We start from the raw sequence: 22964 nt of genomic DNA on the forward strand, positions 1-22964 counted from the left end.
TGACCTCGACCCTGTTCACGCCTCTTTAGGGAGCAGCATCCTCTGGAATCCTGCTTCCTTTTGACCGTCCTCGCAAACCTCGTCCCGGTCGCCACTCGACATTTCGATCGCTGCCTGCTCCGGACCGGCCTTTCGCCTCTCCAGTCTCACAGGTTCCGCCTTCGGACCCTTTTGCTCCTTCGACATCATCTGTCGAACCGATCTCCTCCCGCCGACCGCGTTTCCGCGTCGCCCTTTCATTCACCAGCTTTTTTCCTGTTGCAATTACTCTCGGTTCTAATTCTCGACGAGCTCACAGCTTGTCATCCGACTCTCTCTCGACCTTTTCTCGTGTCTCAAGTACCCGTGTGCTTTCTTGGATTTGCGGTTTTTTGGCCTCACGTACGATATCTCCCACATACGTTTCGCGTCCACTAGCCGAGGTCCAACAACACCTGTCGATTCGACCGGTACTCAACGCATAATTACTCTGCTGGATTTCAGCAAGATTACCTTCTAATCTGTGTGACTGCTTTCTTTGCGAGAGACAGCCACCTCACATTCATTCTTTTTCCTTCCCTCAAATCTCACACAAGCGCGAATCCAGCTTTGAGCTATGGACGCAGGCGGTCTCGCTCAAATGTCTTCCAACGGTTTCGCTCCCGACGGGCTCTCCATGCCCACTGGCGGCCTGGCCGCTCGCAGGGGTGGCCAGAACCTCAAGCCGCTCTCGTTTGAAAACATCAACCAGGGCAATGATAAGGATGCCGGTGTTCCTACCCCGCGCACCAGCCGCTCTCATCTTCTTGCTGGTCTGAGGACGGCTCCCAAGTCCGCCACTGCTACTTCTTTCGGACCTCAGTCTCCCACGGGTGCCGTTCCCCCGCAGCAGTTCAACCGAAACTCCATGGCTGGAAACGCCTATGGTATGAACCAGGACAACATCTACAATGCGCCCAAGACAGCCTTTCCCCAGTACGCCGCCCAGAACAACTTCAACTCCATGATGGGTCAGCAGTACACTGTCGATCAGGTTCTGGCTCCTCCTGAGCTCCCTCTTGATGAGCAGGCCCAGGAGCACATGGATCCCAACCTGTATGCTCAGCTGGTTGCTACTAACATGTACCTCGCTCAGCAGCAGCAGCGGCTCCAGCAGCAGCTGCGTAGTGTCCAGGCTGCTGCCCAGCAGTTCCAGCAGCTCAACCTCAGCAACCCTCAGCTCACTCAGCAGCAGATTGCGTTGTACGAGCAGCAGCAGCGAATTCACAACATGCAGCAGCAACTCGGTGCCCAGGCTGTTCTCTCCCAGCAGCCCCAGCAGCAGCAGCAGCTGTACTACAACCCCATGACCGGCCAGTACTACGTCGAGACCCCACAGGCTGCTGCCCAGATGACTTCGCCCTACAACGAGCAGCCCTCGACACCTGGTTTCGGTGGTTTCCAGCAGCAGCAACAGCAGCAGAACACTCCCTCAGTCCAGGTTTCCCCTCCTGCTGAGTCGCAGCCTTTCTCATTCCGCAGCAATTCGCCCCCTAAGCGCTACGACTCTCCCACCGAGGTGACTCCTCTTCCTCCGCCATCCGTCAATGCTTTCCGCCGCGGACACAAGAAGGCGTCATCCCTCGCTCCTCTCAACAGTGCTCTCGCTGCTGCCTCTCTTTCGGACGCTCCCAAGTCTGCCGGCCCCAAGACCTCGACATTCCCCATGAGCCCCCTGACCGGAGGATATGGCCCTGGCCAGGCTCGTGCTGGAGAGCACCCCGTTCGCCAGCCCCGAGGCCCCCCCTCTCTGGACGAGCTCAAGTCGAAGCCCACTGCCAAGATCGAGGGAAGCAAGAACTTTGCCGCTCGCACTCGCCGATCTGCAGTCCACAACCTGGTCCGCGCCGGCCTCGAGCGCCGCAAGGGTACTGGTAGCTCCTGTGGCAGCATGAGCCCCGTTTCCGAGACTGCCGAGGAGTCTTCGACACCCATCACCGACAACGAGTCTGACTCTGGAAGAAGCGGCTCTGGCAGCCTGGCTGGTGACCTGGAGTGCCCCAGCTCAAGAACCTCTGCTAGCGGCGGTTGGGGAGCCATCGGTTCGGATCGTCCCAGCTCGCGCCAGAAGGCCCGCAAGAGCGTCGACAGTGTGGGAAGTGTTGCGTCAAGCGAGAGTGAAACAAGCTCCTTTGCCAATGTATTCAAGAACGGCGCTCTGCGAGCGGCCAAGGGCCAGGAGTCAGCTGATGGCCAGCGCAAGGCACCTAGACTGGTGCTCACCAAGAGCACTCCCGCTGCTTAGAGGTGACGCTACGGCTACCCTTCTCTCACTGTCACGACTTATGCGCCCGGAATTTTTCTTTTCACACGACTGCTCGGACTGGCGGATTGCATTTTGATGTTATCGTTTGGTCCTCTTCTTACCTTATGCTGGGGAGTCTTGTTACCGTTCTGCATGGGATGGATTAAAACACGTCTTTTTCTGTCTTTTACCCAAACCTTTTTTATTACCTACAGAAGTTTATAATTCGCTTCACAGTCTCTCTTTCAAACGCTTTACACTTCGCCACGACATTAGGGGGAAGGCCCGGGGATTATCTTGTCTCAGCCTAGATGGACAAACGGGTTATTTTGGGGGACTGATGAGGAATCTTTATACCAATGAGGATGAGAAATTTCACCGGGGACAAGCCTAGCCCGAGAACCTCTGTGAGGTGATCGGGCAGCCCCCTGATGCGAGTCACGGCCGGCGGTCCCGGCAGGGACAATATGTCTGGCAAATTTGACATTTGCTTTCGTTGCATTCCTTATGGCATCTTACGTCTTTTCTTTTAGCTATTGAATGTCCCAGACTTGAGTCTGCGTGAGTGTCTTGTGGTGTCTAACCAAGGCGGAGGAAGTGCCGCCGATGGACGAGAAGCCCAAGACCAGGATGGACTGGCAGAGAGATAGAGTGATGCATAGATAGTTTAGGAAATGGCACAATCACAAATTGAACGCCAAAGCGTGCTGTGTGACGTGACACCTTGGTGCTGCATTGTTCTTGATAAGTCTGCGCCGCCATAAGATAGCCGCTGTCGTTGGACAATGGGCCTTGCCGTCAACACAGCCCTTTCGTGCCTCACTGTCAGTCAGCTGGTAGATATCATGGTAATGCCAAGTTCACAAGTCACCTCGATTGCTGAACCCCATCAAGCACTTGGGGTCTGCCACGCGCTTCCATAGCTTTAGAAGAAAGCTCGCTCTCTTCATGTCCAGTGTCGATGGTTATAGAGACTCGGACAGATCCGGAGAGAGGTTATCAGCTCGCGGACAGATATAACCTCGATAGTCCTCCCACAAATACCACGGCCCTAGTTCCGAGACCCGTATATAGCTGAGGTGCTGTTTTGGGGATTCTTTGGGCTGTGGATATGACATCTCAGGTTGCACTGTTCTCGCTCCTCGGATCGAACATGGATACTGCCATGTATGGCCTGCAATTGAAGGCTGCTTCTGATGGAGGACCATGACGGAACCTGGTCTGAGGGCATGAAGTTGCCGACACATTCATGATTATGCCTGCATATCCTGTGATATTGGGCCCATTAGTCCTCGTGGTATTAGACTTGCAGATGACTGGATAGCAGTGTGGTTTATGATGATGTTCGTCAGGGTTATGATGTCTATGCCCTAAGCCTGAATTGCCACATTCGGACAACCAAGCACAAGCAACTTGATCCCAAAGATCAAGGCGTTCACGATGATGAGAGCCCCTTGCGACATATTTGAATAGATCTGGGGCACATGTAGGTTGTCTTGCCTTGCAGGCCTGTACTGTGGTTTTTCTCAAAAATTTGGTACACGTCTATCCCAGTTCCTTCACCAACCACATATCGACCAAATCTCGCTCAACACCACTGCATCATCACCACAACATGACAACACCACAACCAAGAGTCAAAAAGAGCAAAAAGAATGACCTGGGAGGCGTATGGGATTGCTCCCGCCAGGGCTTGAACCTGAGACCTTCGCATCACCGATATTACAGTGTAGACTGAAGTATTAGTACGACGCTCTAACCAACTGAGCTACGGAAGCCAACCAGATCTGGTTGAATGCCGACGTCTGAATTGGGCACCTTGAGCCGCCTATCACGGGCCACGGCCGTTGACTATCAGACTAGACCCCGAGATTTCTCTAAGAAGGGCGGCTGGGTTATCTGTGATGATCAGTGCTCGATCTCATCTAGCTCTGTGTTGATAGAGATAGTTGGTGGGTTTGGGGGCTTGGTGCTGGGGTTGTCTAAGGCTTAAAACATTAGCATCATAATATCTATACATGGGCATTATAATGTTTGAACATGATCCTCTTCAAGTTCGGACATTAAGAAGATGGCGCTTAGAGACTGAGGTTGTGGCTGGTTCAAGGAGATATGGTTTCTCCTCTCTGGGTTGTCAATTCGGTGATTGCGAATTGTATGGCAATGACCGATGGCAGTGTTGAACTCGGGAACTCTGCTTTCAATATGAGTAGGTGAACGCTATGAGGTCTATATGTACAGTCCATTGAAGACCAATATCACAATCACTCAGGCATACGGGTTTAGGTCTTGTTAATATACACCAACACTGGTTTAGAGGTGATCTAGCAACCAATGACACTCTAAGTTATGGGACGACCAGCGCCAGCTACAGTCTTCAAGAATCGCAACTGCTATCCGGGTTGCCATCATTAATAATCGGGTATTACAACGACCCGATACTCTAAACAAGTACGAGTTTTATGGAAATTCCCTCTAGCGGTGAGTATAGCAAATCAACATAGACGTCCAAATCCAAGTCCATATGACGAGCTAACCAATCTATAGGCGATGCCCACTGCTAAACATAATCGCCACCAGGGAGTTGAGAAACTATATATAAATCAGTGCGTCCAGTGAGCTCTAAACACAAGCTTGCAATGAGAGTTTTGTCTGTTGATGCCCTCTTCACTGGCTAGCACGGCAGTGTTGGACTTGAGCATGATTGGACCGGAGCTTAACGGCAAGAGTTGGCCACACCTCTACACTCGCACTGGCTGTCGAGCCTTGTAGCACAGTGTAGAGTTCCTCGTATTCATGGTGGAGCAAGAGTTGACTATCTGGAAACTCTCTTTGACGGGCGACTTGGAGGTGACTTTGATTGCCGTTGGATCCGAGGTTGGGACATGTATCTATCGAGTAGACATGCCGTCCCGCACAACATGCTAGAACGAACTTGGAAGTGTATTCGTCGTCGACTCCCCTTTGACTTGACATTTTTTCTTCAACTTTTCACTCTCTCAACATTCTCGTTCGCTTTTGGTCACTATCCCTTCTCTTCATCGATACACTCGCTCATAGCTACGCAAATATTACCGAAAGACGTTCCTGTCCATCTCAGCCTCATCTGACATCACAATGCTCTCTACCAGTCATCTCCTCGCCCTAGCCATCACCCTCGGGGCAGTCAACGCAGCCTTCCAGGGCTTCAACTACGGTACCACACTAGCCGACGGCAGCGCCAAGACCCAGGTCGACTTTGAGAACGAGTTCAAGACAGCTGCCTCCCTCGAAGGCACTGGCGGCGCATTCAAGAGTGCCCGTCTTTACACCATGATTCAGGGAGGCACACCGAACGATCCCGTCTCTGCCATCCCTGCCGCTATCAAAACCAAAACCAGTCTTCTGTTCGGTCTCTGGGCCTCTGGTGGCGACGCAGCCTTTGGCAACGAGATCGCAGCTTTGAAGAAAACTGCTGAGCAATACTGTAGCCAGTTGAACCACCTCGTCGCCGGTATTTCAGTAGGCAGTGAGGATCTCTACCGCAACTCGCCCATAGGCATCAAGAATAAGGAGAATCCCGGTGTTAATCCAGATACTCTGGTAAACTACATCTCGCAAACACGCAATGCCGTTAAAGGCACTTGTCTTGAGACCATCCCAATTGGTCACGTCGATACATGGACGGCCTACGTTAATGGCTCTAATAAAGCCGTCATTGACGCCTGTGACTGGCTCGGTATGGACGCTTATCCTTATTACGAAGATACCAAACACAACCCCGTATCCGAGGGCCCGAGTCTCTTCAATGCCGCCAAGGACAAAGTCAAGGCTGTAGCCGGCGGCAAGGAGATTTGGATCACAGAGACGGGCTGGCCCATCAGCGGCAAGACATCTGGCGAGGGTGTCGCGTCGGTCAGCAACGCCCGCACATACTGGAAGGATGTTGGATGTCCCATGTTTGGTAGCACCAACGTTTGGTGGTACACTCTCCTCGACGCCGGCACTCAGTCGTCGAATCCTAGTTTTGGTGTTGTCGGATCCAAGTTGACCAAAAAGCCGTTGTACGACCTCAGCTGCGGGAAGAAGCGCGGGGCCTAGGGATAACTGTGACTTCCGGATGAGCTGATCGGGATGGGCCCGGAATCGGCTCCGAGAACCCGCCGAGGCCCCCGTGCCGGCCCCGGGCGGTCGGCGTAACATTGTTTTCGGCACGACGTTTCAAGGTGAGGGACTGTAGCCTAATGGTATCGCTGCACCTACCTAAAGAGGAGATGGGGATAATACTATGCCGAACATTGAATCATTATAAAGCTGTATAAAAACTACCATATATAAGAGTTTATAGCTCATGTTTATCTACTTTTCCTAATAGTTATCCTTGGAATCATCCTTATCCTAGCAAGTGGAAATGTCAAAGACAACAAAACACGTCAACTCCTGTGAACCCAGGTGACCATGTACTCGGGGTAGATATGTATTTATTGTTGCCTTTCTTAGTGACACCGAGTCGATGGGAGCTGAAGAGCTGCTCTAGAATTTACTATTGAGAATAGTTGATACACTAATAAAAGTCTTTGAATAGACAAGTCTAGACTGTAAAGTAGAATGTCGCGTGACCAGGGTATACAATAGCTATCCCTCCCTGATGATCCCTGAACAAGCTGACAAGTATCCATTAGACCCAAGACAACACATTTCCAAACAATCAAACCGGCAAAATAGAGACGGAATTCTGTTCAAAGGCTAAATGCGGCATCAATTGATACCGTGAAAAGTCCAGGCCCGACGATCCGCTGCCATGTCCGGCGCCGGCCCATCCTCAGCCCCAGATCAATAGCTCAGCTTCCCCTGCATGGGGCGCGCCTTAACCACGGCGCGCCACGCGCACAACCACTGAGCGCTTGATCTCAATGGGAAAAAGTGGCGACCTGTCTCTGGCCCCCTGGCAAGGTGTCCTCCACTTGCAACTCTCTACACAGGCATCTACACGCTCCTTCTTTCCCTTCCCTTGCATTTGTATTGTAATATTCTTCTTGTCCTTCTCTCCGTATAATTCACATCCAGAACCATGGCGCTCCCTCGCAAGAGCGTCCTCTTTTCCGCTCTGTGCCTCGCGCTCTTGGTCGGCTTTGTCCTCGCCGGCCATGAGCATGAGCACGTCGAGAGCCTCACAGGCGTCGACGTGGGCAAGCTGAGCCTTGACGAGCTTGACGCCCAGCTCCAGGTATGTATATCGATACACCCATACATCGAGAAGCCCTCTAACGACAGTCCCAGACCTGCCCCATCGTCAAAGACCTCAACGCTGCCAAGCACGCCCACCACGCCGCAGCTCCCTCCTCCCTCACCGCGCGCCTCTTCGCCGTCCTCTTCCCCGGTTCCCCAGCCGTCAACGCCCTACTCGCTACTCTCTACATCTCAGGTCCTCCCAACTTCCTCCTCGCCCTATGCCCGACCAACATCGACCCCGCCTCCTTGTCCGTCATGGTCGCCTTCGCCGTCGGCGGTCTCCTCGGAGATACCCTCTTCCACCTGCTTCCCGAGATCTTTGTTGGTGAGGATCACGATGAGTCTGTCAAGTTTGTCCTTGTCGAGCCCAACCGCAACCTCATCCTTGGACTTGGCATCTTGGTGGGCTTCATGACCTTTGTTGCTATGGATAAGGGTCTCCGAATCGCTACCGGTGGAGCGGGACATGACCACTCGCACGGACATGGTGATGCGCACTCGCACTCCGAAGACAAGGCCATCTCAACTGGTGTGGATGCTACGGATTCTGTCGTCAAGTCGCGCAAGAAGGGCAGCGAGGACAAGGGCGCTGTTGTCGCCAATGCCGTTGAGAACACTGAGAAGGAGATCAACCCCAGCGTCAAGCTTGGCGGTTACCTCAACCTCATGTAAGTCCCCCGATACCGGCATGGGAATTCCATGAGAACATCACTAACATAACTTGCAGTGCCGACTTCACCCACAACATCACCGACGGTCTCGCCATGTCTGCCAGCTTCTACGCCTCGCCCACCATTGGCGCTACCACTACCGTTGCCGTCTTCTTCCACGAGATCCCCCACGAGGTCGGCGACTTTGCCCTGCTCATCCAGTCCGGTTTCTCCAAGCGTGCTGCCATGGGTTCGCAGTTCATCACTGCCCTGGGTGCTCTTCTCGGTACTCTGATCGGCATTGCTATTCAGGAGTTTGGTGGCCCCAGCGACGACGTGCCCATGGGCCGCAACGAGGGTCTCTGGGGAACCAGCTTGGTAAGTTTGCTCTACCTCTTTGGGCCCGGCCGCACTGCATGTCAGTTTGCTAACAATGTTGTTGTAGTCTTGGGGTGATATGCTTCTCCCTTTCACGGCCGGCACCTTCCTCTACGTCGGAACTGTGGCCGTCATCCCTGAGCTCCTTGAGACCGGTCCCAACAAGGCTCAAGAGCTCAAGAAGACACTAATTCAGTTCACGGCTGTTGCCGTGGGTGCCGGCATCATGCTGTACATTTCTTGGCACGATTAGATAGGATAGAGGTGTCTGTAAAACGGTGTGGTTTGGTGTAGATGGCATTCGGCGAAGGTGTTGGTGTGAAGCGTTGTTGTCTGTGTAGATGTGAGATGAAGATATGATGGCCTCGACTGTAGAGTCCCGATGATGGATACTGTCGAAGGGACAGATGTTGGCGTATGCATAGTTGAGCAGTTGTAGATGGGTTGTAAGAAGCCGAATAATGTAGTCCAAAGACGGACTCGAAACCACCCTGACATTGCCAAAGCTCGATTCGTCGTACACACCGGTGTCTCCTATCCTCGACCTCAGTGAGGGGTTCGAGTCCAGATGTATCGAGACATGAGGGCTTGCATCGGCCTAGACTGTTTGGGCGCTGTTCTCATGATCGCCAAGTCTGTGAATGACGACGTCCAAGATGCCAGATGATGTCTGCCATGTCTCGCTAGCTTGAACCTGAGGCATATCGAGACATCGAGATTGGCTCTGCAGAGTTCTCAGCAGTCAAACCTGTTTCTGAACAATGCCTAGATGTGCCAATGTGAGCATGTTGGTTGACGTGCTTGATGTCAATGCCACTGCTGTAGGGTAATATCAGTGCCGCTATTAATGATCAAGAAAGAGCATCACGAGGCCAACACAAGCGTTCCAGCAAGGGCCAAAATGGAAAGAGCGTGACCAAGAGTGAGGGGAAGAAGTTGGTGTACACCATCTCTTGCTTCTCCAACTGTTGGAGATGGTAACTCGGCGTTCAGAGCCGACGCCGCTGATGACACAGAATTCGTCATGGGGATAGAGTTTGCTGTCTAACCAGCCTCAGGCTCGAAGCACACCAGGATCATCGGCGAGATTGATAACTAAAGAACCATTAATCAGCAGTTCACAGTCCTCACACAAACAAGCCTTTTCGTTGACAACAGACATCCACCAGACCCTTAGCCTGGGAGCCAATCATGAGCTAGGACGGCGGCCCCGGTGCGCTCGGAGATGGGTTTGGACCCTGAAAACGGTACATGTCCAGGGCGGCTTCATGCACAGCGGCTGCGCGGTGGATCGCGGGTGAGCGACACGGGAATAGCAGTGATCACTTGCTAAGCATTTCGGAGGCTCTTAGCGGCATCCTTGACCAACTGCAATTGCACGGTCGGCTCCGACGGCGAGAACAGGTGAGTATCAAGGGCCTTTTCGGACCTGGACGGAAGAGACGGGAGACAACAACGGGGGAGACAACTCGGCATGAACAGGACGGGCAGGGCATCGTCACAGAACACAAATCTGAACCGGACGAGGTCAGAGTTAAACGCCTTGCCTCACGGAGCAGCGGTGGTGGAGTTGGAGGTCCTTTCTCGGGCAGACCTTTCGTTTCGGGACAGCTCCAGAAGAAGAGAAGGGTACGCGCCTGCGTGTGCGTGGACGAGTGGCCAGCAGTCCATGTGCTCCATGAGCTTGCGCAGCTGTCAGTCAGCCAGGGTCATGTCGTGATGGGCCACCACTGACAACGTGGGAGCGGCTCTCCAGGTGAAGCCACTCTCACCTACCGAAGCTGGCCCGTGCATTCTCCCGATGGTGCTTGGCTTCCGAATTAATCCAAGCTCAATACCGGAGCGCGGTTGCTAGGGGTGGGGGCTAGTTGCCCCCGTACCTTGGTCTACAGCAAACGTGGTTAGTGAGAGGAAAACCCTTCTGGTCTGGTGAGCTAGGCGGGATGGAAGAGTCGACGATATCGGATTTGGGGACCAGAAATGGTGGAGATGGGAAATGGCCACCAAGATGAAGAGGTTGGAGGGGAATGGGAAAAGGGGGGTAAGTCGAGAGATTTGACTCACCGACTTTCGAGATCTGAGATGAGGTCAAGTGCCGTGTTTGAAAGGGACATGGTCAAGTATCCTGTTTCCAACCTTGGGGTCGACAACTGGCGTGCAGGTATGCTTATGCTTGATCGGTGTCGCCTCGAAAAGTATCGTGATGTGAAATCGTGGTGTTTTCGTGTTGGGCTGACGCGCCCAGCCGAAACAAGAAGGCGTGCATGGGCAGTCAGCCAACCAACTGACACCATCCCATTTCGCGCCATGGCCATGTAAGTGAGCCCAGCAGCGGACAAGGTGAGGAGATCATCTCGGAGGCTAGCCCGATCTCTTAGTCTTCTGCTAAACACCAGACTGTCACCCTCAGCATGCATGAGAGCGGGTATACCCAGATGCATCACATGGCGCCGGTCCACTACGTCGGCCTGAGCTTCCCCGTGTCTCTCTGTCCTCTTTGACTCCCCGCAATCAGACCATAGGCTGAGATCTAGATGGCTTCACCTCTCAACAGCAGTGAGAGGTTTCAACGGTTGCCAAAGGACCATTGTGTGAGTTGCAGCGTCTCATCCTCGTCTCAAACAAGACGCGGTGGATCGGTGTGGAATGTGTCCCGTGATGTAGCTCTGAATCCTACGCTCGCGAGCTTTCCCCTTTGGATGTTGCATTGTGTGCGATGCTGCCTGCGACGGTCCCCGGCCCGGAGCTGGGTAAACCAGACTTTTCCCTCGCCGCCACAGTTCCCAAATAAGAACACGTTGTCGCGGCTAGACCAGTCATGTCAGCGGCAAGCCCGTTCACCATCGGCCATTGGCAGGCAGCATCGTGATGAGAGCTGATGGTGGGAGGGGCAATTGGAGAAAGAAGCGAAGGGGGGAGGGGAAAGGCCGGGACCGGGGGCGGTAACAGAAGACGATGACAACTGAATGAGGGCTTGAAGAAACTCACGATGCAGAGACGACGAAGCGTTGTCGTGCCATGCATCGTGCACCTCTGGCAGGTCGTCCGTCCGAGCCCCATCTCCATGTTCCCATCCCCAGGTAATGCCGGCCGGCCCATAAGGAGCAAAGCTTGTCCGCCTCGTCTTGCAGGGGTAGCGTAGTCTCCGTGAAGGTGTTTGGAGCCTGATGGAGAGAAGGGCGGAGCCGAGTTTGCGAGGGCAGATGGAGTCTTTTGATGGGCTGCTTGGTTCGAGAACGAAGCACAGACTTCCAAACGGCCGACGGGACCCCGGCTTTGGGGGGTGCGTACACATGATCGAGTTGCATGTTTCTGGGTGAGCCAGTTCAAAATGGGGAAAAGACCAACAACGGAACGAGGGGGCGGATATGCAATGTTTGCCCATCATGTAATAAGAATTGCTTAGCAGCTGTGGGTGGTCGCACGCTGGACCTAACCTCCCTGGGCCGTCTTCACGATAGTTCGCCTAAGGTAGGTAGGGGATAGAGAAAGGCGCTGAGACGAGACAGGGCGAGCTGAAGCAGAGAATTCCCGTCTCTCCGTCTTTCTTGGTCTGACTGACCGCCGGAATGAGGCATTCCCGACTGATGCCCACCCTCTGCCGTGCGAGCCGCACATACGCACTCACTGTGCTCGTGGCGGTCGTACCGTATTTCCGATGTGTGGGCATGCGGTTGGCCTATGTCGGATTTCTCTCAGTCATGGCAAGCTGCACGGGTTCTGGTGTTTCTGCGTCAACCCCCAACCCACGGAGGTTAGGTCCGAAAGTGTTTGCGCAATGGTGATGGGATGTTGCAACACAGATGGACTGAGGTGGAGATTTGTGAAGTCATAAGGACCGCTTCTTCTCCAGTCTGATGCTTCATCATCATCAAGTATCCAAGGCATCAAGTGTCGGGCGTCGTAAGTGACGTGAAGGATCTCGATAACCATATCCAAGTTTAGCATTCATCACTGTGTGTGTGTGTGTGTGGTGGGTAAGGGAGGAAGACCAGCTCCGAGTGAGGCTCTCTCACTGGCGCACAAGTCTCCGAAACGGGCCGGCTCTCGCTTGGCTTGCCTGGGTCAGCCCAGACAGAAACCTCGAGAACCATGCATGGAAGGCATTGGATCGGTGATGATGGATGGTGAATGGTGGATGGTAGCAAGGTGCCTTGCAGTTGTCGTGCCTGACGTGCTTGATGGTGTCGTCGATTGCAATGCGATGCCGGTCCAGTCCCGTGAGGGAGACAGTGTGAGAGTCAGGGATCCTCTTCCCGAACCCATTCCCCATCCAACCTCCCTCTGGCCACCATCGTGACCTCGTGGTAGCGATGAGAGGCCGAAGCGGCGGCTCCCGAAACTGTGCATCTCCGTTTCGACTCATCACACCCCGGCTTTGTTAAGATGGGCAGTCGCACTGGGCTGAGCTCGGAAGGGAACCCGATGGATTGCGAAATAAGAGAATCACATAATGAGTTTTGAGTGAGCTAATAGAAGAGAGGCTCCTCTTTGCTATTGATTTTGTGTCTTTTCCCTTCTCGGTTGGAGGAAAGGAACAAGGTTGGAGGAACAGATGGGATGGAAAGAGCCCTACAGAACAGACACCTTCCGAGTCAACGGACAGTCAACGATGTTAGCGTCTCGGGACCCTTTCTTTTGGTTCTTTCCTTTCGGCACCGGACACAGATGGTTCCACCATCGACGCTAGTCATGCACGATGTGTCTAATCCCGGTCTCTGATGGTGGATTCAACTTGGAAGCCCAGTCAGTTTTTTTCTTCTTCTCCACCAGAAGCTCTCTTTTGCTTCTTTTTCTGGTGCTTGTAAGTGAGAGTCAGGTACCGGTACAGTACTCACACAATAATGGGGACATCTTCTGGCAGCATCGTGAGTAATCTTGATGCAAGAGAAAAAAAGAGAGGGTCTGTTTTCTCATCTGGCAACGCTCCTGGGTGAAGTTAGAGCATCGAGGCTAAGCTCTGTAGACACGCGTGTTTTGCTCCCAATGCACGACGTGCCCGTGTCTGTTCTGATGTTGCCTAGCTTGACACTCTGACCGCTGTGAGGTTTGTTGTGTTGTACCTGGAGGTGAGAGGTTCTGGTTGTGCCTGGTGATCATCGTCCATGCTTTTCGTCTAGAGCTTCTCCAATTCCATAGTCCCTGTTACTGTATTGTAGCTTCTCCAACTGTTCCCCCCCCTTTCAAAAGAGACAACTCCCTCGTGGGATCTAAAAAAATTCTTCCCTCTCCCCAAGTCATTCCCGTGAGCCGCACCTTGAGAGTTAGTCTGATGATGTGCTCAAGGTTATCTGCCGCTTGCTCAAGCCACCGTGATGGCGGCTGTCTACCTAGAATACCAGCTAGAAAAATGTAAATTTCCCCCTTCCTATGAGTAATCCACCTTGGAATCTCATCGTCACGGATTATCAAGAGGCTGGTGGGTATAATTTACTCTCCTGGACACCTTTTTCTCGTCTTCTTTCGTCTGGGCAATCTTGCGGCCCCCATCAAACCATCATCAAAAGACTCAAGGCCCCGAGTCGAGACCGCGATCTAGCAACTCTTGCAGACCCGAAGGGTAAAGGACCCAGCGAGCACGCGCTCCCTTCTTGGCTTGGCGGTTGCACACACTTCCCAATGGGCCTGATCTTCTCCGCACACCCCTGGAACCATCAAACCCCCCTCCCCTGCAAGCACCTCAGCAGCTTGGACAGGGTTCAGTGCCAAACGACGAACCAAAGTAGCGGTACCTGTACCTCCCGCGAACGGCCATCCCGTCGCCGCATCTCTATATATATAAATATAATATGTCCTTCACCATGGAGACGCCTTCTACCCATCGTCAACTCGCACATTATCCATCTCTCTCACGAAATGTCCTCCCTCACATCGGACAACGGACCCCGTGTCAACCGGGCCCGCCCCGCCAAATCTGCCGGCGTCGACATCAAGATCGACCAGCACTGGAGCTCCAAGGCTTACACCTCTGGTTCTACCATTGCCGGCCACGTCGTCGTCAACACCCAGCGCGATGCCGCTTTTGAAGACTTTGAGATCCTCTTTACGGGTACTGCCTACACCCGTGTTGACTTTGTCAACCAGTACTCCAGTGCTACCTATGCCGCCCGGCCTTTCATGAAGCTTCGGATGCCCATCCGAGATTCAGATTTCCCCAGCCCTCGTGTCTTTGAGGCTGGCCGCACATATACCATCCCTTTCAACTTTGTCGTCCCCCACCAGCTCACCCTCAGCGCTTGCAACCACCCGGTTGAGCATGCTGGCGTTCGCGATCACCACCTCCAGCTCCCCCCGACCATGGGTTTCTGGGAGCACAATGACCAGTCTCCCGACATGGCTCACATCGAGTATGCCGTCCGCGCCGGCGCATACAAGGACACTGCCGAGGAGGGCCGAACCCAGATCCTCGAGGGCTTCCACATGATCAAGGTGCTCCCCTCGCTTCCTGAGGATGCGCCCCTTGACATTGGTCCCAACGATGAGCGCTACACCCTCTCCAAGACAAAGACCATCCGCAAGAACCTCTTCTCGGCCAAGCAGGGCAAGCTCACCACCACGGCTTCCCAGCCCGGTGCCATCATGCTCTCTGCCAACTTTCTCAATGCTACCGAGACCAACTTGAAGGTCGACCTCAAGTTCAGCACGGCATCTGCTGATATCACTCCCCCCAAGATCAACTCTGTCAGCGCCAAGCTGCACTCCACCACCTTTTTCAGCAGCGCCCCTATGAACCATCTCCCCAACCTTGGCGCTCGCATCAAGCACCAGAGCAGCCCCTCGCTCACATACTCGACCACCACCCCCATCCCCATGCACCCCGATACAAACATTACCTGGGAGAACGAGGCTCCCGCCTCTCGACGAGACTCTGGATACTCCAGCGGCGCTTGGCACGAGGTTACTTCCGAGAACGAAGGCGCCGAAGGCCGCAACAAGAAGGCCAGCAAGGAAAACGTCCACCGCTACGCCACCCTCAACATCCCCTTCACCTTGCCCACCGGCGGCAACAAGATCTTCCTCCCAACCTTTTACTCGTGCATCAGCGCCCGCACCTACATCGTCTACCTGACTCTCTCCGTCGGCCCCATGAACACCAACATCAACCTCTTTGTGCCTGTCCAGGTTGCCGTCGAGAACACCTTTGAGCCCGTCGATGACGAGCTCCCTACCTTTGACGACGCCGTCGCAGAGGCCGAGGCCGACTCTTACTTCCAGCCCCGACTCACGCAGGTCCCCTCGGAGCGCTTCCAGGGCACCAGCACCCTCCCTGGCTACGAAGATGCACGACGACGCCAAGTTGCAGTTGCCTAAGAGTTGTCGACAACTCATACAAACTATAATGGACCATAATGGAGGAGGAAGATCTACAATTTCATGACATAATGGTTGTTTTTCAAAAAGAGGAGGAACAGAAACTTTTATGACCCTGTTTCTGTGGATTCAAGATTGGATGCATCATTCAGCGAGGAGTTTTTAAGGATTATTTTCAAAAAGCAAGCCGTTTCACATTTGGAGTTTTGAGGCGGTTTTTTGCACAGCATGGATACAGGATGCATCATTAGGAGTAGAAAAAAAGCAAAGGGGGTCAAAGGGAAGCATTATACATTTACAGCATCAGACAACGAAACAGTTGCCTTTATTTATCTAGAGAAATTGAAACTTACAAACAACTTGATCATACAATAGTGACTACGTACTCTTGTGAAGATTGTGCATCTGCAGCATGGATCCTAGTCTAGATCTGACCGACGCTACGCGAATATGCATGATCAGGGTAGGAACGTCAAAACGTTGCATTCCTGAATCGTGCACGTCGAGGGGTGTAAGAGCGAGGAGCGAAAAAGGCGGACAACACCACTCTCGGCTCACCACTTCACCAAAAAACCTGTCGGGAATGCCGTCGGCTGATGGGAAGGGAGCCACGTGGTATCGTGCATTCCGCTTAGTCAAAGGCAACCCACACGGTCATGCGAACGTTATTGCCGTCTACCGCTGGTACAATTCATCAACGTTGCCGTCATTTCTGTTGTTAATTGAGGGAGCTGATCTGGTGACATGGTCGTTTAGAAGGAATGGAACAAAGTCCCCTGATGGAAGCCCTGTCGCACGGGCCACATCCGTCATGGGTATCGGCGTTGATTGGCCGCGCCGATATCGGCCCCTGGGAGACGGTGCAATGACCACGCTCTTTGCCTTGCCATGACATAAACTCGCAAGGTGAGCTTGATCTGATAATCAAGAGATGCAGTTGGGGATTGTTCCATGTCAGCAGATCATGGTGAGTTCACTATGTGTCGTCCGCCTTGTCAATGTAAAGAACCTCACTTGGCCGGATGGGCAGACTTACTAGGCCCTGCTCCCATCAGTATCATATTGTCCTTGATTGCTGTCAACGACATCGCATCTCCGTCTGTAATCCATGTGTTGAAGTTGACGGCCTCGGTTCCTGACTGGTCACTTCTATTTCCTCGCCAGTGCTAATAAACTTAACTCTTCTCAACCACGTTTCTGTCAACCGCTTCTGTTCTCGGCTCATTTTGCTTTCCAGCCACTATTTTCTTCAAATCTTACATCCCTTCACCCCTATTTTCCCGTTTCAATTTCTCTGTATATTCTGCTTTTCGCGTGAGACATCTCACGCCTTGAGAATCTTGACCAGCTCAGCAACGATGGCATCTCCTGCTTCTGCGGTGCCCGTGCTGCCGCCCATGTCCTTGGTTCGCAACCCGGCGTCGATGGCGGCGCGGACCGCGTCCTCGACGAGTTTAGCCTCGTGGGTGAGATTCAGAGAGTATCGGAACATCATGGCCACAGAAAGGATGGTGCCAATGGGATTCTGGAAATCATGTCAGCTCTGTACTTCAGCGAATGGATACACAACGGGGTCTTGACTCACGACAATCCCCTTCCCTGAAATGTCCGGCGCGCTACCTGTCATCTGCGTTAGCAACTGATGTCTACATGAGGGCTCGAACAGGATAGAAGTCTTACCATGAATTGGTTCATAGATACCAGACACTGGAGAGCTGGGAATCCCGCAGAGACTCGCGCTCGGGAGGAGCCCGATGCTTCCAGCTATGGCGCTCGCCTCGTCGCTGAGAATATCACCTGCCAAGTTGGGCGCAATCATGACGCCATTCAGCTGCGTCGGGTTCTTGACCATAATCATGGCCGCGCTGTCAATAAGTTGATGCTCAACCTTGAGCTCAGGGAACTCGTTTTTAAAGACCTCGTCAACGACAGAACGCCAGAGTCTGCTTGTCGCCAACACGTTTGCCTTGTCCAGCGAGATAACCCGCGAGTCTCCCCTCTTCTTAGCCAGGTAACCGCCCATCCGCGCGATACGCTCGATTTCTGGTTTCGTGTAAACAGCAGTGTCAAACGCATTAACACCATCGTATTCTTTTCGCTCTCCGAAATAAAGGCCCGAGGTCAACTCTCGGACTAGCATCATGTCGGTGCCGCGGCAGATGGACTCCTTCAGGGGGGAGGCCTCGACGAGGGCGTCGGACGCGAAGAAGCAGGGACGGAGATTTCCATAGGCGGCCATCTCACTGCGTAGCTTTAGGAGGCCCTGCTCCGGGCGGACGGCGCCGGTGCCCCATTTGGGGCCGCCAATGGCACCAAGGAGCACTGCGTCGGCGGCTTTGGCGGCGGCGAGGGCTTCGTCTGTGAGGGGGGAGCCGGTCTGGTCGATGGAGCACTGAGGAGAAACGCCGAGGTTAGCAAGAGACTTCTCTCGTGGATGTCTTTGGGCCCGTGTGATCCGTCATCGGGGGACGACTTACCCCTCCGAGCAGGAGATCCTGCAGCTTGAATTTGCCAGCACTCGGGCGCAGCTCCTCGACCGTCTTGATAACCTGAATGCTGCGTCAGACGTGCTCAATTGCAGTTCGCGAATACTCGACTCGTACCTTGATTGCCTCAGCAACAACCTGTCGATTGACCAAAGTCAGCCTCTCTCCGTCTAGAGTTAAGGGTGGGAAAGCTCGGGGGTAGTCAATTACCTCTGGGCCGCAGTGGTCGCCTGCAAAAACGACAATGTTATGTTCCGCCATGGTTGCAATACTTGTCCGTCGGAGTTCGTTCTAACCAATAAGCAATGAGGGATGTCGTAGGAAGGGAGATTGGAAAAGGAAGAGAGGGGATTGAAGAATATGTTTGATAAGATATATAGCAGAGCGAAGTCGGGGAATCTTCCCCTCACCCCCGCCCCCACCTGCCGAGATCGGAGAGGGATTCAATTCAGATGTACAGAGTAGGACCACATAAAGGCAATATGGATGGATATGATCTCATTCGATTCTATCAGGGCGCTACTCTGTAGATTGTGTCGACATCTGTAAGCGTTTGCTCCATTCCGCAATGTGTGGATAATGTCACAGGCCGAGGAAATATCGAGATGTGTATATCTCGAGCATGAAAAGAAGCATAGAGAATTAGGTCATTCTGACGGACATTCCGAAACCTAACGAGTTCATCATACGCACAGAGTTTGGGGATGCGAATGCGACTGCGACATCGCCGAGGGCGACGAATCTCTTACTGAAGTTAACACCATCAGTGATTTTGAAGCTGATGACAGTCTAGGGAAAGGGGATTTCCACGGAAAATTACTTGCTGTATAATGAGAGGATCTAAATAAGGCTGGCTGCTGAATTGTATGGGCTGCGGCCCGCGAATTACGCCAGCGATCCAGCCTTGTCGATCGACGAATCATCCAACAAGAACGTCGACTCATCAGTCGTGTGCTATCGTGTGAGAAAAGCAGACTTACTTTTGTATTTCATAAACAGTCGAGATGTCCATCTTTTTGACATTGAATCTCAATTGAGAGCAGCAAGGTCATTACGTCTTGACCAACATGTGGGGAAATAGAGTAGAGAACCTTGACCAGCTTTCTGGCTTGGCATGAGTACGGTAGATGCGGCTGCCGGTAGTTGAAACTGGCAAGGCTCGTTCTAATAATACATACGCTGGCTTGTCAAAATCTAGAATCTGGACCGAACCTTGCAGAAATGGTCATGCCGAATCTGTGTTGATACTGATAAGTTGATGTCGTGATAATCATTGGCAGGGTAGCTGATGGCGTATTTGCCGAGCATATACCGTGCCGATAGATCTCGTTACTAGAGCATCTTGTTAGGAGATGTGATACATTTAGTTAATCTTTTGGAGACATACACGAGGTTCATTGCGTGTGCGCCCTTCCAACGACACACATAACTACTCGTGAAATGCAACAACTAGTCGCCTCACTATTCACTAAAGTTGCCTCTAGCTTAGGAGCGAGTCGGAAATATATTCCGAGAATGAGCCATCGTCATTGGCCCACAAGGATACTGACCCAAGGAGAGAGGCTGATGATGATTGTCGGTTAGATCTCCTCTTGGCCCCGGCATACTCATTGTTCTTCAGCCGCTCATCAAGACCATGGGGCTGACAGGTTGTACAAGTTTCAAGTCATTGAGTCCGTTCAATCAGAGTCTATGTTTCACAGAGCTGACGGGCTTTGCCGTGTAGCTCCCAAAGGCAAACAACGCCTCGATGCAGGGGCTGTATCTTGGCTTGCCACCAACATGTCTTTTTGGGGAAAAGGCGGTGGGATTTACGTATAGCCTCGTATTGGGAGTTCAGCCTCTTTGACTTCCGAGTTGTCTAGGTTCTACTGTGCTTGAGGCTAGACACTGTACGAGGATGTAGACAGGACTGATGCCTTGGAGGTAACCCTACTAAGGCTGTCTCGCCGTGATAGTTCTAATTACGTGACCCGGCCCCTTGGACTGTCTTTGCAGGCGCTTCAATTTTCGTATTGTGTGAAGATTGGATACGCTGCAGATGTAACCATCTACTATCCTTCGAGGCTCAACTTTTAAATGCGACAGTTAAGGACATTCTTAATATACCAGTATACTCATCTACGTTGTGAATAACCAGAACTAAACGTAAACACTGTTTAACTTCTATATGAGCCATGGAACAAAATAAGCTCGAAGCAAACCTGCAAGGGGCCTCGATCAAGTTTCTATTGTTCTTGGAGTGCAAGCTACGGCACTTCGGACTTTCGCTAGTTCCAAATCTTGGGTGGCGGCGGACGTTGACAAGCCCGATTGTCCGTATATCCGGGACAGGGCATCATTGGATGAATGTCTACTTAAGGGCGTCGAAAGTCTCCATGTTTTTTGACATGCGTGCATTTTAACGCGCGGCGGCTAGCCATCGGTCCTCTCATCATGACCTGGTTCCGAGTGATGATGGCGGGTGCGTTGACCATCATGACAACAGTGCGGTGGTGTTATCCGGGCTTCAGTATTGTTCTCTAACCCCTCTGAGTCTCATCATATTGTTCTTTACTCGCGATATTGTCTCCCACACGCCACACGCGGAGAAAATGGTGCAGTTCCGTCATTCTGCGACCTCGGTCGATTTGCGCAGAGGGTGGTGGAGTCTTTTTTTTTTCTTCAGCTGGACTAAGAATAAAAGGGCAGCTGTGTTCCTCTCAGATATTCCATAACAACAACGACAACACTCTTTTACAGGGACAGCAATAACGAGATCAACTTCATAAATCATGGACGCTCAAGAGTTTCGACAAGTGGCCAAGGCGGCCATCGATGAGAGTAAGTCAATGTCATGATGCTTTTGAAAAGTTGCCCCTCCCCCGCACTCGGAATTCGGAATCTTTTCCACACCACCAATTCTCAACTTCAACTTCACAAAGATCATATTCACTGACTTCAAAAGTCATCGACTGGGATGAAAACGTCGCCTCTCATCGCGTCGTCTCCGATGTGAAGCCTGGATACCTCCGGCCTCTTCTCCCCTCTGCGCCGCCTCAAGATGGTGAGCCGTGGGCCGATATCCATCACGACATCGAGACCAAGATATTCCCCGGCATCACCCACTGGGCCAGTCCTCGCTTCATGGCCTTTTTTCCCTGCTCGAGCAGTTATCCCGCAGCTCTAGCTGAGCTCTACTCCAATGCTTTCAATGGCGCTCACTTCAACTGGATTTGTAGTCCGGCTGTTACTGAGCTCGAGACTATTGTCATGGATTGGCTTGCTCAGGCCCTTGGTCTTCCAGAGTGTTTTTTGAGTGGAGGATCTACTCATGGCGGTGGTGTCATTCACGGCAGTGCCAGTGAGGCTATTCTCACAAACATGGTGGCTGCTCGTGAAAAGTACCTCGCTGCCGTTACTGCTCACCTCCCCGACGACACGGATGAGAAGGAGGAGGCCACGTGGGAGTTTAGGAGCAAGCTTGTTGCTGTTGGCAGCTCGGGTACTCACTCTAGCACCAAGAAGGCTGCTCAGATCCTCGGAGTTCGCTTCGCTACTGTTCCCGTCTTTGAGGAGGATGGCTTCTCCATGACCCGTGTCGCTCTCGAGACTACTATTTCTGACCTTCGCGCTCTGGGCCTGCATCCGTTCTACATCACCACAACCCTTGGATCTACCGACGTGTGTGCCGTTGACGACTTTGAGGCTGTAGTTGAAGCTCTCAAGCCCATCTTTGACACCCCCAACGAGATCTGGGTCCACGTCGATGCCGCCTACGCAGGAACCGCCCTCCTCCTCGACGAGAACAAGCATCTCGCCAAGGCCTTCTCTTCCTTCCACTCCTTCAGCTTCAACCCACACAAGTGGATGCTCACCACCTTCGACTGCTCCGCCGTTTGGGTCCGTCGCCGCGCCTGGCTCATCCAGGCCCTGAGCATCAAGCCCCCTTACCTCCGCAACCAGTTCAGCGACGATGAGCTCGTCACCGACTATCGTGACTGGCAGATTCCCCTGGGTCGTCGATTCCGCTCTCTCAAGCTTTGGTTTGTGCTCCGAAGCTTTGGCGTCAAGGGTCTTCAGGCTCATGTTCGTCATGGTGTTGAACTGGGAGAGTCTCTTCAAGCCAAGATCGAATCTCGACCAGATCTCTTTACTGTATTCACAAAGGCACGCTTCGGATTAGTCACTCTACGCATCAACGGCTCAACCGAAGAGGAGATCAACGAGCGCACCGAAGCCGTATACGAGAAAATCAATGCAGACGGCGAATTCTTCCTCACAGCGACAGTCATCAACCGCAAGTTTGCCATCCGCGTGTGCACAGGTGTGGCAAAGGTCGAGGAGGAGCACGTCCAGCGAGTGTTTGAGGTTCTGGTCGAGCAGGCAGAGAGTCGGGTGCTCAAGAAGGCCGTGACCAACGGGACGGCGGATGTTCAGATTGCCAACAAGACCGAGACTCCCCTTGTCAATAGGGCCAAGGCTCAGGCGACCAAGGCGTAGATGGGTATTGGAGTTTGGTATATATATCCTGGGATGAGGTGGACAAGATGGTGTACACAAAACTGTTCTGTCCTTGATATTCTTTATTGTTGTCTCAATAGTAATTTGACAATACATTCCTTGCTAATACTGTCTGTTGCTGCGTAATTCATCATGCCCATATAATCATGAAATTCATCGAGA

The 22964-nt window shown here is 52.7% G+C and overlaps 6 protein-coding genes across 6 annotated transcripts; 5 read left to right on the plus strand and 1 right to left on the minus strand.

Annotated features, from left to right (window-relative positions):
* Window positions 1-619: 619 nt before the first annotated feature.
* On the plus strand, window positions 620-2962 carry NECHADRAFT_72241 (uncharacterized protein; the record flags this gene model as incomplete). The annotated part of the gene is made up of 1 exon (XM_003039801.1): window positions 620-2962. The coding sequence occupies one exon, from the start codon at window positions 620-622 to the stop codon at window positions 2261-2263; it is 1644 nt and encodes a 547-aa protein (XP_003039847.1). The 3' UTR covers window positions 2264-2962.
* A 2418-nt stretch (window positions 2963-5380) lies between these two features.
* NECHADRAFT_106419 (uncharacterized protein) lies at window positions 5381-6343 on the plus strand (the record flags this gene model as incomplete). The annotated part of the gene is made up of 1 exon (XM_003039802.1): window positions 5381-6343. The coding sequence occupies one exon, from the start codon at window positions 5381-5383 to the stop codon at window positions 6341-6343; it is 963 nt and encodes a 320-aa protein (XP_003039848.1).
* Window positions 6344-7313: 970 nt separating this feature from the next.
* NECHADRAFT_50037 (uncharacterized protein) lies at window positions 7314-8755 on the plus strand (the record flags this gene model as incomplete). Its single annotated transcript, XM_003039803.1, has 4 exons — window positions 7314-7469; window positions 7523-8142; window positions 8202-8502; window positions 8570-8755. The coding sequence occupies 4 exons, from the start codon at window positions 7314-7316 to the stop codon at window positions 8753-8755; spliced, it is 1263 nt and encodes a 420-aa protein (XP_003039849.1).
* A 5603-nt stretch (window positions 8756-14358) lies between these two features.
* NECHADRAFT_85700 (uncharacterized protein) lies at window positions 14359-15813 on the plus strand (the record flags this gene model as incomplete). The annotated part of the gene is made up of 1 exon (XM_003039804.1): window positions 14359-15813. The coding sequence occupies one exon, from the start codon at window positions 14359-14361 to the stop codon at window positions 15811-15813; it is 1455 nt and encodes a 484-aa protein (XP_003039850.1).
* Window positions 15814-17137: 1324 nt separating this feature from the next.
* On the minus strand, window positions 17138-18560 carry NECHADRAFT_49896 (uncharacterized protein; the record flags this gene model as incomplete). The annotated part of the gene is made up of 5 exons (XM_003040005.1): window positions 17138-17338; window positions 17399-18205; window positions 18291-18362; window positions 18417-18437; window positions 18510-18560. The coding sequence occupies 5 exons, from the start codon at window positions 18558-18560 to the stop codon at window positions 17138-17140; spliced, it is 1152 nt and encodes a 383-aa protein (XP_003040051.1).
* A 2513-nt stretch (window positions 18561-21073) lies between these two features.
* NECHADRAFT_50494 (uncharacterized protein) lies at window positions 21074-22781 on the plus strand (the record flags this gene model as incomplete). Its single annotated transcript, XM_003039805.1, has 2 exons — window positions 21074-21122; window positions 21247-22781. 2 exons carry the CDS (start codon window positions 21074-21076, stop codon window positions 22779-22781), a joined length of 1584 nt encoding a protein of 527 aa, XP_003039851.1.
* Window positions 22782-22964: the final 183 nt, after the last annotated feature.

Source organism: Fusarium vanettenii (genome assembly GCF_000151355.1).
Source record: "Fusarium vanettenii 77-13-4 chromosome 10 genomic scaffold NECHAsca_82_chr10_2_0, whole genome shotgun sequence".
Classification (NCBI taxonomy): domain Eukaryota; kingdom Fungi; phylum Ascomycota; class Sordariomycetes; order Hypocreales; family Nectriaceae; genus Fusarium; species Fusarium vanettenii.